A 14714-nucleotide genomic window follows, 5' to 3' on the forward strand; every position below is an offset into this window, starting at 1 on the left:
AGGGCAACAAGGACATAATGCCACCTTGGAAAAACATTTATTGAACAAGTTGTTTAACTGCATCAGCACAAATTGCCAGTTCTCAGAGAATCAAGCAAAGTTGATTAAATGCCTTCTTTTGCAAAAGTGACATAAGTAAAATACAGAATTAAAGATGGTGTTTTAGGCTTCATGTTTAGCCTGCAAATAACAGCACCAGCATCTACAGCATTTGTTGCCGGTCTGCTTTCTGTCACTTGTATAAAGTATGCTGGCGAAGCAGCTCACAGTAACCCACTGCCAGTAATTTAAGAGTCAACCAAGAATAAAAAAACAAAAAAAAAACCAAAAACAAATAAAAACATCACGTGAATGTAGCTCAACAGTTAAGAAAAACAGCATAGAACGGTAATGTAAAACTAAATTCAGTATTCCATTTCAAACCATGCAGAGAAGGACAGAATTTGTTTTATGTTTATAGAGTAAATTCAAAGAGAAATAATGTTTTAGCAAAACGGATAAATCCTGCCATGAGAACCGACAGAAGAAGAAAAACAGTTCAGGTCCTTTGTCATTAATTCAACAGAATGCTATCACACAATATGTTACATGGCCAGCCTTAGGTTGTCTTTAGCTGGCAAACACAATCTACAAAGAAGAACATGACTATAAAAATTTGTATTTTCACAACCATAGCAGGATCCTGCCGATGAACCATCCTTAAGATCTTTATTTCCTCCCGTTAGACAGGGAACGACTGCAAGATAAACGAACAAGTGAAGAAGCATAAAAATGACAAACATTTCATCAATGAGATCAAGTCTTAGATAACAGTACGATAACAAGGATAACTTAAACTTACCTCCTAGACCGTGAGAAAGATCTTGAGCGCTTATGATTCTTGTCTCTGGAGAGAGACCGATATCTGCGTCTGTCTCTTGAAAGAGACCTGGTGACCAAAAACAAAATAAATCAATAAATAAACATGGATTTTATTATTTATTATTGACAAACACAGTTTAAACAAAAAAAAGTTGTTACAAACTTACCGGCTGCGACTGCGACTGAGGCTCCTCCTCTTCGGTGATCTATGGTGTGGGTGAAGTTAAAAAAAATTAAACAAAAACATCAGGAAAGAGAATTTAAGCCGTCCTATCACTAAAGCAACCTTTGGTATTCGTGATCCTTAAAGAGTCATGGGTTACACGTGGAAACGTGGTTACACGTAGTTCCTTGTCTGCTAATAGAAGGATCATCTGCATCCATGAACTGCATCAAGATCAACTAATGAAAAGGAAACGTTCTCCACTGAGCAACAATCATGGGAGCCAGATCTCACAAAATGGAACAAAATCAGGGCTCGACATTAAGGTTTGCCTGAGACATACACCAAGGACTTAATTATGACAAGTTGGCAAAGATAATCTGTCTACTGCAATGCTGCTGTAAAATCCTGCAGGCACAGAGCCTTTGCACAATGATCTACACAAAGCAAACTGCTTTATACTGCGGACCTGATCAGAAACAGAGACTGAGGTTGTCTTTACTTTTAGCTCAAAGAAACCTAGATGGAGGACATATTGTGAACAACTGAAAGGTCTTGTTACTGAAGTGAAACCATTTCTAACTTACATGTGTCGGCTCTAAAAGTTGCTGCAAAACAGCCTTGATAATATTTTAATTGCAAGTTTAACTGTGACATGAAAGGATATTTTTTTAGGGAAATGGGAAATGATAGTATTGAAGGTTAAAAACAAAAGACATTTTTTCCCAATGGATATCACTCAATGGCTTAATGTCGAGCCATGACAATGCACTCAGCAGTACAATTACAATGTGAACATCCAATATATTTTTGGAAATGAAAATTAAAGACTGACAGCAAGGTTCCTTGACCACTACTTTTGATCTTTAGATCTTTGCAGCTCTGTGCTGACATTTCTCTTAATTACATAACTGCTGAGGGAAAACTGTCAAGCACCTTTGAAAGCTAGATTAAGCATAAAAACTACAAAGAGCAGGATAAAAGCAACTTACTATTTTGGGGGATTTGGACAAGATAGAAATGACGCAAGGAAGCCAGACTGATGGTGAGAGAGCTCGAATTGCAGAGAGGATTTGCCACATGATGCAAATGTTGGAGATATGAAGTTGGTTGGTGGCTGGTTGGAAGGGGTAGTTGTAGATTTTCCCTGCCTTTTTTGGGGGGGAGGATGGGAAGGGATGTAAGCCAAGGGCTGTTCCCGTTGACACAGTAGTTGTGTGGAGAATAGAAAGAGTAAAGACGCTGATTGGTTGATAATGTGAAGTGGACCGCTGTCGATTGGGTTAAGGTTGGAGGAAGAAGAGGAGGATGCTGGGAACTGCATGCTCAGGAACCAAAAGGTTGGTGGAACCTGACGACTGGCGATGCGCCTGGGTCATGTGACAACACCAGCCAAGCTGATTGGGGCTCGCTGGTCAGCAGTCACATGATGCTGAAAGAGGACTAGTTGACTGACTCAGATGGTGAGAAGCGTGGTGGTGACTCTGCAACGGGGTTCAGTTTTATTAATAGATGGCAACTGAACTCAGAAAGAAAACAAAGATTACACCTGCAGAAAGTAATTCTAGAAATTACCTATAAAAACGTTTGATGGATGAGGACGAGTTTAAACTGTGTATCTTAAGATGTCCCCGTAAAGCAATATCACTCTGGTAGAGCTTGGTCTTTTACAGGCATACCACTATGAGAGTTCATAAATAGTCTGTGCTGACATAAGCTGCCTTTAGACTTGGCTAACAAAATTGGCACAGATAAAAGTACCTTTGAAGGGATGAAATAAGATTGTTCAAAACAGTCAATGCAGGATTAGAGCACATTAAGGAAAGGGTGTGATACCAATATATCAAATCCAGAAGCAATCAGTTCCACAGATTATCTATAGATGAACTCACTCTGTATGTGAGCTAATAATAATTATTATTTTTTACTAACATGACCTGCTAACAATTAAATTTAGGCCATAGTGACGACCACTGAGAAACTTTACCTCCTACTTTGCTTTGGTCTAAAGGTTTAATAGGTTTGAGTTTCAAAGATATAAGAGATTTTTTTTGCAGTGTGGATGGTTGTTAAGATATAAATGGCTTTGCCAAACAAACCAATGTTTGGAAGGAGTGAAAAACTAATGCTTGCAGTGTGTGGGAAATGTAAATCTGCTTCGTCATTTGTGCCTTTAAAAAAACACTTCAAATGAGACTGTAAATAAAACAATAAAATGAATCTTCAAGTAGGAAATACATACCTGCGTCTGACCGGAGGACTACGTCGCCTAAAATCTTCACGAGGGCGTCTATTCCAGGATGGAGGAGGGCCACGGCTCCTAGAGCGCTTTTCTCCAGTGGATAACTCAACACGCACGCGGCAGCCACACATGGTTCTAAACGAAAGGCAACACAAGTGTGAAAAAACAGACGACAAATAAACAAACCAACAATAAAACAAACAAACAAACAAACAAAAAACAACAACTACGAAAAAACGTGCTGATGGAATTACCTTCCATCCAGTTCTCTCACAGCATCAGATGCATCTCTGGGATCTTCAAACTCAACAAAAGCAAAGCCTGGGGGATTCCTAGCAACCCAAACACTTCTTAAAGGACCATAGTACCCAAAAGCTCTTTCTAACTCTGTCTTGTTTCCATTGTTTCCTAGATTCCCTACGTAAACCTTGCAGTCAAGGGGACAGTCTCTGTGAAGAGCAGGATCTGAAAGAAAGAGACACAAACGTGGAAGGACATGATGAATGTTGCCTTACTGCTTATTCTGCATCATCAATTGTAAGCTGAGTGTCCACAGATGTTGAGTATGCCTCACAATGACTCAAAACCATGATACGATCTGAACCAAGAGTTTTGTGACCCTTTGTACCCTTACACTGCATCCAGTGACGGCAACAACTGAACTCTCTCATGAACACTTGCAGAACACTTGTCTTGAATGTCTTGCATAATTTGTGTTGATGGCTGTAATATGTCTAAGACATTATCATCTTTGTCTCCTGTGTTAACTTGTAATGTTAACTCAAGTGAGTCACTACCTGCAAGCCATGCAGTAATTATACAAATGCTTCAAAGACTGCACTGTGGATTGTATCCGTGCTTGTTTTCCCAGTGTTTTGCGGCAAAGGTTGGCAACCTCGTATTAACCCCTCCCCCCTCTGCCTCACAAAAAAATACCACACTTTGAAATGACACATTAAGCTTTAGGGGGAAAGAGCAGAGGCACTGTTTCACACTAGAGACGTCAATGGTTAACTGTTTCTCAGTTAACAACTGAGAATATGTTTTACTGCTCGCGCATGTTCGTCAGTACATTCATTGGCGTGCGTGCATGTGTTGCACACTGGCCTGAGACCGTGAACCAGTTATTGTGACGTACGATTGAGATCCATATGCTGCCAATCGCTGGGGAAGATGGCAAGGGATTCGAAGAGCTAGTTCAGTACCTTGAGCCTGAGTCCATTATGCCATCAACAGCTACTGTGACAGAACATATTGAAAAACACTGAGTATTAGAGGGATGAGCTAAAGGTCAAGCTGGCCAGGGCAGACAAAGTGGCTCTGACCACCCACTGCTGGAAAGCTCTCACAGACGAAAGCGAAAGAATGTTTGTCTTTGAAACAGGAAGAAAAACACTACAGCCAAACAGAAAAAAAACAAAACAAAACAAAAAAAAAGAATACATAACTTTTATTTTTAAGTATGTCACCTCTTTACTCCACTTTTATTCCTGCACCAAAAACAAGCGCTCTCTTGTCTGGTCTGTCTCTCAGGTCAAAGGTCAAAGCCGTTCCACTTCACACTCCTCCTAGAAACCTGGAGAACTTGCATTGCCTTGAGCATTTCTCTGTTTGATTTGTTTTTGAAGGTTGTGCATTTTAGACTTTGTATTGTTTCTGTATTTGCAGCATGTTTCCGTTGTTGTATTTGCACTGGATTTTCATTTATGTTTTTGAGTTGAATTAACCGGTTCTCCCATTTATCCATGATATTGAAACCAGGACAGGACTGTCAAGGAGATGCATCAGGCTTTCGTAAGCAAAATGAACCAAAACTGCCATCCCAGTTTCACAGAGGAAATGAATGCCTTGTATTTAGCAAGTGTGACTTCTGTTGAAAATGTCATCTATTAACTGTACTGATGTTGAAAACAAGATGTGTCAACACCTCATTGGCTTACTACCTTCACTGAAACTCCCGTGAGGGAAACCCCGTAGTAACAAGTCATCATAACTTACCTCCCATTTCACCAGGGTCAAGTATATTCTTATTGAAATCCTACAATCAGATGTGCCTGAAAGGACAGAAAATCACAAACGGTTACAGGCTGCTGATGACGTATTGACGTCTGTGTAAAACAAATGCCAACTATTGTTACGATTTATTGTTATCTGAGTCGACGTCTTTGCAGGACAGCCTACAATCAGTGTTGGGTATCGATAGCTTGTCTCTGACTCTAACGTTGTCCTCAACTCAGCAGATCTGCAGAGCTGCGCATGCCCACACATAACGTTATTGGTCTTACTGGCATTAAAGTCATAACATTAAACATTACCAAGAGTTGAAACTCAATCATCATGCATAATTCTGTATTACGGTTAACGTTGGTCGAGCATTACCAAGTTACCGCTAGCTAGCAACCAAAAGCAACCAGACTTCGTTAGCTTGCGCGGGACAGCGACAGACATGATTATTCTCGACATTATATTCATGCTCTTTGTTGCTTTGAGACACAAACTGGATGATTTGCACAACCACTGCACCAAACAGGAGCATTTCCGTCTAACTCAGCTACTACATATTTATGTTGCCAGGATTCCCAAACACCTTCACAGGCATGCAAACATGAACGCCATGTTAGCTAAAAGTAGCTAGCACATTTAGCATGAATCACGACGAAATGCTTAAATTGAACATTAACTTCTGAGTCCACCAGCGTACTAACTAACGCTACATGTTAAAATGTTATAAAGCGTAAAAGGAACCAAGCAGGCCAATGCGTTGCAGAAATGTATCTCACCTTTTCTGTAGCTGCAGATTGGCAAAAATATTAGCAGCAGATTGCACGCCGTCCGCCTCAACTGCTAGCTTGACTTGTTGTTAGCAGCACCGGTAGCACTGCGGACGTAACTGTTAGCTTTTCTTCTTATTTGCGTGTAGTGACAGATCGCAAACCAATGTTAAATGCACATACCGCCACCTACCGCACCGGAGTGGACAGTCGGCCACAATACACCACGTACTTTGTAAAAACAGACAGATTTAACCTCAAATTCTTTGAGGAAAAGCTTCACAGAGAGCTTGTTTCTAAACAAGCGTGTTTTCTTTAGTTTATTCTTCAGAAAAGGTGCACAAAACTACTCCTGATCGAGGTTGTTTGAAGTCTGTAAGTAGTAAATCTACGTAACTACATTTGGACTGCACTAACAATCTTTTAAAATTATACTGAAGATTTATTTAACCTGACTGTAAAAACTGTAAAATATTCCTGCAAAACAAGGAAACCAACAGCTCACTACACTCTAATCTGTTGAGGTCATAACACGAATAAATAGAATATGATGATAGTGCCACAGTAACACACTTTGCATTAGTGCAAGTAAGCAATTTTACAATATGTTATAACTGTAGAGGTAGAAATTTTGCTTTCTTGGCAAATGCCGTCCTCTACATTTGAGTATTTCGTCTTTCTTCTCATTGATGATTTTCATTTCAAAGCTTGTCTGTGTTTCAGGGATGAAGATTTTCTACTAACGTCTCTTCCTGTGTCCTTCAGCCTGGACCTAAATACTACATTTCCGTTGTAGAGGGACATATGGCTTCTCTCCCACCTCTTCATATCGTATATAATGACTTAAAGCACAGAGTGGCGACATGCCTTTATTACTGTAACATAATATCTAAATGAAAAACAAATACAATTGTTCAACAACAACAAAGACATAAATTGAGATTATATTAAATACAATATTTTTTTAAGATTAAGCCTGTGGTAATCAAAGTGTTTCGAGGTCCTAAGAGGTAAAACTCTATAATAGAGAAAAGTCTGAAAAATGAATCCAAGTTCAAGTAGCAGAACTGTGTTTTTTATCTCTTTCCTCTCCCATTAATCATCTCATGACTTCCTTGATGCATCTTGTGACCCTTTGTGTGGGGCCTTGACACCACTGGATCAAACTACCGATTTGTGTATAAAGTTAAACTATTCAACTTCAGTATTAATATTCATCACATCAGTCACAGGGGGCTGATTTTCTGCAAAACAATCGCTTTTAATACTTCAGGCAAATTCAGCTGGAGGATAGGCATTAGGATCTCAAATGAGTATTTTTACTTTTGCTTAAGTAAAGAATCTGAGTACTTCTTCAAATGCTGCTCAGAGGTATAAGAAAATGGCTTATTTTCAAGAGATTTGAATTATTGAGATTGACTGCAAATCACGGTTATTATGTGCAAGAAATACAACAGCAGTGTGGATGTGAAAATTCACTTCCAAATTGATATCATGTTCCATCAAATGCGTTGCTTGCAGACGATGCGCCATTTAATTGTAATGCTTCGTGTTGACAGGAAGCACTTATTACTGTGCAGGCAAGCAAATCAAGAGAGCAGAAGGGTTATTGCTCAACAGGGGAAAGCACCACAAACGACCCCTTGTAAGGGTTCAGGTCGGTGGTTTGACACTGTATGCACACTTCCTGTATGGGGACACATTCAAGAGGCAGTGCAGAGCAGGGGAAGAGGTGTGCGTTACAGAAGTCTTTGTACCTCTCTGACCCTGAATCTAACCTCTCCCTCATCAACTCGCAAAACGAAACATAAGACAAATAGAAAAAGCGTATTTAATCTTCCTTTGTTCTATACTGGAAATGGAAATCAGCAAATCTGCTTGTCTCACCTGTTAATTACCATGTTATGTTACTACACTAGCCCTAAATAAAGTCTTTAATCTAACACATCTTGGAGTCAGCCATGACTGACTTTGTTTTGAAGTGTCCTCATCTGTAAAGTCAACTGTCAGTTCCACGATGTCACTCCCTAATTGTGTTTGGAAAAGGCTCTGACTGCCATTGTGAGCAGTCAAATTAGTTATCAAGCGCTTACTCACACATGACTCGATTAATGATTCCCTGGCAGGACAGACGAAATTGCTACTGCATGTGGACCTACTAGAATTTCTTGTATCTGGTACTTGTTAATTGTATGAAGAATAATAACCCTCATTAGCAGAGGTCTGGTGGAGGAGCTACCCCATGAACAACAACATTGTCTCAATTCCAGCTTCAGCTTTTGTGTTTTCGGTGGTGCTGGCTTTGCTTCCTCATTGTTTGGAGTCCTGCTGCATGTGTAATAAAAACCAAACAAGCACAATTCAACCAGTTTCTCCCTTCAAATATTTGTTTTCCTGACCACCTTAAACCCTGCTTTATAGAAAAGTATTGAAGTGGTAACTTTGCATTGGACCAAGTAAAAAGATATATCAAGTCTTACGTGTTATATGGGCTATACATGAACACGCACTCAGTTGCCAGATTATTAGGTACATCCAGCTAAAAGCAAAGTGGCCTAACACAACAATCTTCAATAATTCCTACCTTCATCAAGTTTATAATATTCAGTTTTTGTTGAAAACTGTTCTGGAGAGGCATTGTTTCCACTAAATTATTATTTTGTATGATGACGTTTGTGGCGCTGTTGAACTATATTGCATACATCCACCCAATTTATATCAGTGCAGGCAGGATAACAAAAACAGCACTCTGCAGAGATCGAAGTGGATTTATTTAGGATTTTTTAAAGGTATTGCTGCGTAAAAATGTAGCATCAACAGATATAGAACATGTGAAAATCCAGTGTATTTCACCATGTTTTACAGCTGGAGTCTCTGAGACCCCAACCAGAAATAAGGCATCATTTTCTGTAGCAGACTTATGAAATATGTCATCAGTTCAGAAGCTTTGCTGGTAAAATTAGGAAAAGTCATGATGTTGATCACGTTGTTAAAGAGGGTTTCCAAACACAACATTAGTGTTATGTTTACATTGTGGTTTTAATTGTTAGAAAAATGCAGCTAAATGACATAATGTTTCTTTTAGGACCAGAGTATAAACTGACAATATATGAGAGACAAAACATCTAAGTTTCAGGACAAAATGAGCCACATCTGGAAGCCCTGCACTCTTTTATTCTTACTGTGTGCCCATCATGCACGAGTGTAATCCACTGCTGAGACTACACACAACAGTGAGGGGGAAAACAGAAAAACAATGAAAGTTAGACGTAAAGGCAAGTTATATTCATAAATGAATACAGACATTTTTTGTCTAAAAAAAACCCCTCTGCCAACTTTTTTGTTAGTTCTAATTTTCCAAATATATGTGGTTGGACCACAGTGCGCAGTGGAATGCAACTACTGATAAGTACTTTCACCTATTTGGTATGGTACTAATTTTAAGGCACGTGTACTTTACTTGTCTACTCAAACTTCCTGCCACTTCATTCTTCTACTCTTCTACTTGCACTGCAGTGGGATATGTTATGCTTCCCCCCCCCCACTGCCTTCATCTGAAACCTGCACATAACAGATGGTTTACTGAAAAGACACCATGCACTGTGATAGATGAAACTACTAACAGCGCTTTCAGAGTTTGAAATGAGCTTCACATGGATTAGCTATTAAAATGCTTCTTACGCTTAGTAATAATGTAATATTGTAATGTTTGATAAGGTAGTGTAACAGGGGCCACTGCTTGCACATTGAACATTTTTGCTTTACTTTAACTACATTTCACTGCATACAAGTCTGTCGTTTCCCTTTGTAAGTTTGAATTGTGACTTAAACTTAAGTAAACTACCTTTGCATCTCTATCCATTGAGTAAACTTCAACCTTTCATATCATTATTATCATGATATGAAGACAGACTGTAAAGCAGTCATCAAAACTGATTATCTGAGAAAATTAAACACGATTAAAAAAGAAGCTGAGACGAAAAACAAAACATTCCTCCTGCTCATCTCTGTTTGTCTTCAGCAGCAGCAGAGAGGAATCATTTACTATTTAGGGTCCTTGGCAGACACAGCAGTAAAGAACTCTTGCTTCAGGGGGGCAAAAGTTCAGGGATTAAAGGGATCACTCAGGAGATTACTCCCATGTACGTAACACGGATGCCTAGAACACAAACAAAGAGCATTATGTTGCTCAGCTTTATTTTAGTCGCATGCATGTTTGTGTGAGAGCGAGTGTTTCTCTAACCTTATCCTCCCCCCTCGTCTTTTCTATCACCAAACGAAGAGTTAAACTCACTTTGTTTTCTTTCTACACATCCTCCTGCTGCCATAGGATTCTCCTTTTAGCCGTTTAAATGAAACATCTTTTTTTTTTTTTTTTTTTTCGTGCCTCCACTCAGGGCAGTGTTTTTCAATCAGATTAGTACAGCACATTCTGTTCTATTTCACTTCCTGATGACTGTGCAGCCTGTATCCCTGAATGAACTCACCCGCGTGCTTCTGGTTACACCAAGACGCTCATTCAGACAGGCACATTCTCGCAAATACTTGTCAGATTTTAGTTCTTCCTACAATATTTAGTAAATGTGTCGGCCAATTATCAAGAAGCCGTACTGTTTATTGATTTGTCTTAACAAAGAATTTAGGACCTTTTTGGTCATTTCAGAGTTAATCTTTCTAACTCTGAGAGACTCTAAAGCTCAAAATATGAGTGATAAATCTACAAAAAAATATGTTTATTAGATTTACAACAGCTACAAACAATTCACGTAACTTTGAACCATGTCATTATTCTGTTTCCTACCAGGTTGCTGCTTTCACCACAACAGAAACAAGATGTTCATGATGTTTCAGGAAGGAAGACAGCCTCACAGGCCGTGTGTCAATATAGAAATCTGTTCATGCATTTCGGTTCAGCTCAGGTCAGTTGAATTCTTTTTTGACCTCCACTTGAGTATACAAGACGAGGGGGAAGTGCCAACAACGCTACTAGGACACCACAGTTCAGACAAGGGTTTGGGAAAACAAGCAAATCTCTGTCTGAGCTGGAGGCAACTGCCTTGATAACTTTTTAAAAAATGATCTGTGTACTTATTGTTAATAGCTTCAGGTGGGTGGTGGCGTTGTTAGATCACGAGGCCTCGCTTGTTCTCTTTCCGCACTAGTGTTTGCTTTTGATGTGAATAACATGTACCAATTCGAGAGTGTGTGAAACCTTCTTTCTTCCTATTACTGATTGCTCAGAAGATTACTCAGGCGGCTGACAACATCCCTGTGGGTTTGCAGAATCAGGTTCACTTGTGTTATGTCACCTTTATAATTAACAGGATCATCATGTTCCCTTCAATAGCTGCCTGGCTGTCTGCCAGCAATGTGGTCAGACAGTGTCCTCACCACCTCTGACTGTGGGATTCACCCACCAGAAACCTGCAATAAAGTTTTAACTATCTGCACTCCACAGTTCAAGCAATAAGGAAGAGCCTCTACTGTTTCACATAAACACATGTTCTTGGCTCACTTATTGTCAAAGACAGACTCACAACAAGAACTGACGGCGACATTTTTAAAGTTTTTAAAGATTTTAATGCAAAAAAAAAAAGATGAACAGAAATATAAGCAGCCTCCATAAAACATGCTGTATTGCAAACATCCTGTATAGACATAATAATATAGCAGTATCCTCAGACCACAAAAGAAGAAAAGGAAAGCCATAAAAAGCTTTTATGAGTTTTATGGGAATTTCAGCAGCTGCTGTTGCACACCCCCCTGATGTATATCAACTCTGTATGTAGCCATTGACAAAATGCTCCTTATTTAAACACAAAAGCAGATAAGAAAAGCGGATTGAAATTCACATTTTTAGCTTTATACTGGATATCTTATATTCATGGTATCAGGACTTATTGAAAACAAGACTTCATTTGTATTCGGCCCACAGGAGGAAGCTGAATGCCTTCTTACTGGCTATTCAACATGTTAAATACAAAGAAAAGTTTTGAGAACCAGAGCTGATATATTGGATTCATCCACAGCATAATGGTCAACATCATATCTGAGCATGTCCCTCATTTATAGTAAAACCTTTACTATAAAACACACAGCCTTTTGTGACTTCATGCATATAACCGATGGTCACGTATACCGATCACAACCAACCACACTGTGGGTCTGCGAGTAATTTGCAATATAAATTTTTGACTGACTGTGGTTAAAAACAAGTTTCAAAAAACTAACATTTTGCCAAATCCTAGGCAGACTTTTCCACACTGCTGGGACAATATGCAACTCTAAACTCCTCTGATCCGTTGCACTCACTCTCTCGTGTCTTTCTCTTTTGTGTTTTTGAATTCTTTACTCCATGTGATGACTACACTGACATGCACTGACAACATGCCAGTGTATTTAATGGATTAAGCAGATTATATTTAACCAGATACAATGAAAATGTCTATGAAATGGAAACAACCCTCAGAGCATAACAGGTGATTTTAAGATGTTCCATACCTGCTAGGTGGATATAAACCTGGCAAAGTCCAATGTTTTCTGATCAGATTTCATACATTAACAACAGCGTCCATTACATTACTTATGTTCTGTAAGACAATAAAGCAGGAGGTGTCTTTTTAGGAAACTGTGACGTGATACAGGTTAAAGACAAACTTGTGTGACGGCTCACAAAGGACAGCAAGTTAGTTACTTTGTAATCAAACATACTTAGTCAGGTGCTGTATTTAAATCCAGTTCTTAGATAATGCCTCTTGAATATTTCCACTGCATTTCAGATTAAATTATTATATGTTATACTACATTGTATTCCCTTGGCAACTGTAGTTCTCTTTCTTTACAGATTAACACTTGACTTTTAAAGAGCTCATAAAAAAATGATGCATTATTCTTCTTAACACAACATGAAGTAATTACCTGGACCAGGTTTACAGTACATATAGCTTTAAGTTGCCATTTGACACATTGACAGGGACTCAACTTACTGTCCTTCACAATGAGTACTTTTACTTTAATATTTACTTGTATCTTAATACTAGGTCTAATGCCACCTGCGTTATGGGTCACATGTGAAAACTTAATTAGGCTACAGTAACAAGTTAGGTTAGGCGTCTCCATTTGACAGGAAATTATTACATGTTTTACAACACAAAGCCGTACTACTTTCACTGCAGATTAAGATTTGACTTGCACAACGAGAGCTCATAAAATATGATATATTACTACATCTCAACATGACAAGAAAAGATTCCAACAAGATTATAACACAAGGTAAAGTAATAAAACCAGGGTCAGGTTTTACTACTTAACCTTAGCAGCACAGTGAGTAGTTTTACATTCAGAATTTACTTGTACTTAAATACGAAGATGGAAAGTCTAATTAGGCTACTGTAACAGGTTAGGTAGGAAGTAATGGAAGACAAAATTATAGTGTAGGTTATTGCAAAATAGCTGCACTGTTTTCTTTGCAGATTAAGATTTGAACTGTGAAACAGGTGCTCATAAAAGATGATGCTTTACCTTTCCTAGAAGTACTTACACATACCTGCACCTGGACCAGGTTGATTACTTTAACTTGTCATTTAACACTTTGGCTTTAACTTGTGATTCAGCACTTTGACAGGGACCATCCTTCACAGTGAGCGCTTTGAACTTCACTATAGTATTCACATACCGGTGCTTTGCTTGCAATAAAATGATAGCATGTGTCACTGCAAAAACTGCTGCACTAATTTCTTTCTAGATTTAGATTTGACATTAAAGCACGAGCATAACATAAGATATGATGCATTATACTCCTTCCTCAAATTATAAGAAATGATTACGCCACATTAGCCTATAACTTCAAGCTAACATTAATGGTTGCAGTTTATTTTTGCAACCCTCAAAAAACGTCTTTAAAGTAGAACTATAACGGTTCAAAGAACGTTCCCTGAGGCTTCTCACAATCTTGCCAGTTCACTGTTGTTATGTTGCTGTTGAATCAATTTATAGGTAATTACTGAAAAGTCTGTCATAACAGATGTACCTTTAAGAATTTTTCACATTATCAACGTTATAGCTTGTTTCATCTTTACAAAGTGTTTGCATCTGCAGTTCATCAGCAGAGCTAGCTAGCATTTGTTATTAGGTAACGTTAACGTCATTGTCGAATAGCTATGTTAAGATAACGTTAGCTACCTTATTCATCTCACATCAATGTCAGTTAATGTTAATGTCTAAGCCTGTAAAATGTTACATTTCCGATATATGTTTAAACAATAAAGTCAATGTCTTGGAACGGTATCGCTAAGCAAGAGTTAAGCTAACAGCTATCTTTTTATTATAAACGACCTAAGTGCTAGCATGTTGTAACGAGGGCAAACTTTAGCACAGTTACAGAGGTAAGTAAAAAATTAAGGTGTCCCAATACTACTTGCCATTTTGGCCAGTTTTAACAAAATTAAACTCCATCTTTTATTACATGGCCTCTCACTGGGGGTTTGCTGGCTGTACATATGCCGACCGCCGTAATGAAACAAAACTGTAAAATTTCATGCATGAACGGAATTCTAATAACTTCCTTTTACTGTAATGGATGAAAAGCACACATATGTTTTGTTTTTCGTGCCAGTCACCCTGCGCCAAATGTCTACTATTTGCCAATGTTGCTCGGAAATGTGCTCATGATGTTGGA

At 38.6% G+C, this 14714-nt stretch overlaps 1 protein-coding gene across 1 annotated transcript; it reads right to left on the bottom strand.

The window, feature by feature from the left end:
• Window positions 1-15: 15 nt before the first annotated feature.
• Window positions 16-6159, bottom strand: srsf3a (serine and arginine rich splicing factor 3a). Its single transcript, XM_076759143.1, has 7 exons — window positions 6047-6159; window positions 5265-5320; window positions 3521-3731; window positions 3267-3401; window positions 1029-1067; window positions 842-928; window positions 16-736 (listed from the first exon to the last, which is right to left on the bottom strand). Exons 2-7 carry the CDS (start codon window positions 5269-5271, stop codon window positions 709-711), a joined length of 507 nt encoding a protein of 168 aa, XP_076615258.1. The 5' UTR covers window positions 5272-5320; window positions 6047-6159; the 3' UTR covers window positions 16-708.
• Window positions 6160-14714: the final 8555 nt, after the last annotated feature.

Source organism: Chaetodon auriga, chromosome 2 (assembly GCF_051107435.1).
Source record: "Chaetodon auriga isolate fChaAug3 chromosome 2, fChaAug3.hap1, whole genome shotgun sequence".
Classification (NCBI taxonomy): domain Eukaryota; kingdom Metazoa; phylum Chordata; class Actinopteri; order Chaetodontiformes; family Chaetodontidae; genus Chaetodon; species Chaetodon auriga.

What these genes read in the sequence shown, in the direction of transcription:
- srsf3a (XM_076759143.1), bottom strand. An exon ending in GTGAGAGAACTGGATGGAAG is followed by an intron (nt 3,402 to 3,520) that starts GTAATTCCATCA and finishes CCTTTCGTTTAG; the next exon opens with AACCATGTGTGGCTGCCGCG. An exon ending in AGTCCTCCGGTCAGACGCAG is followed by an intron (nt 1,068 to 3,266) that starts GTATGTATTTCC and finishes CCCACACCATAG; the next exon opens with ATCACCGAAGAGGAGGAGCC.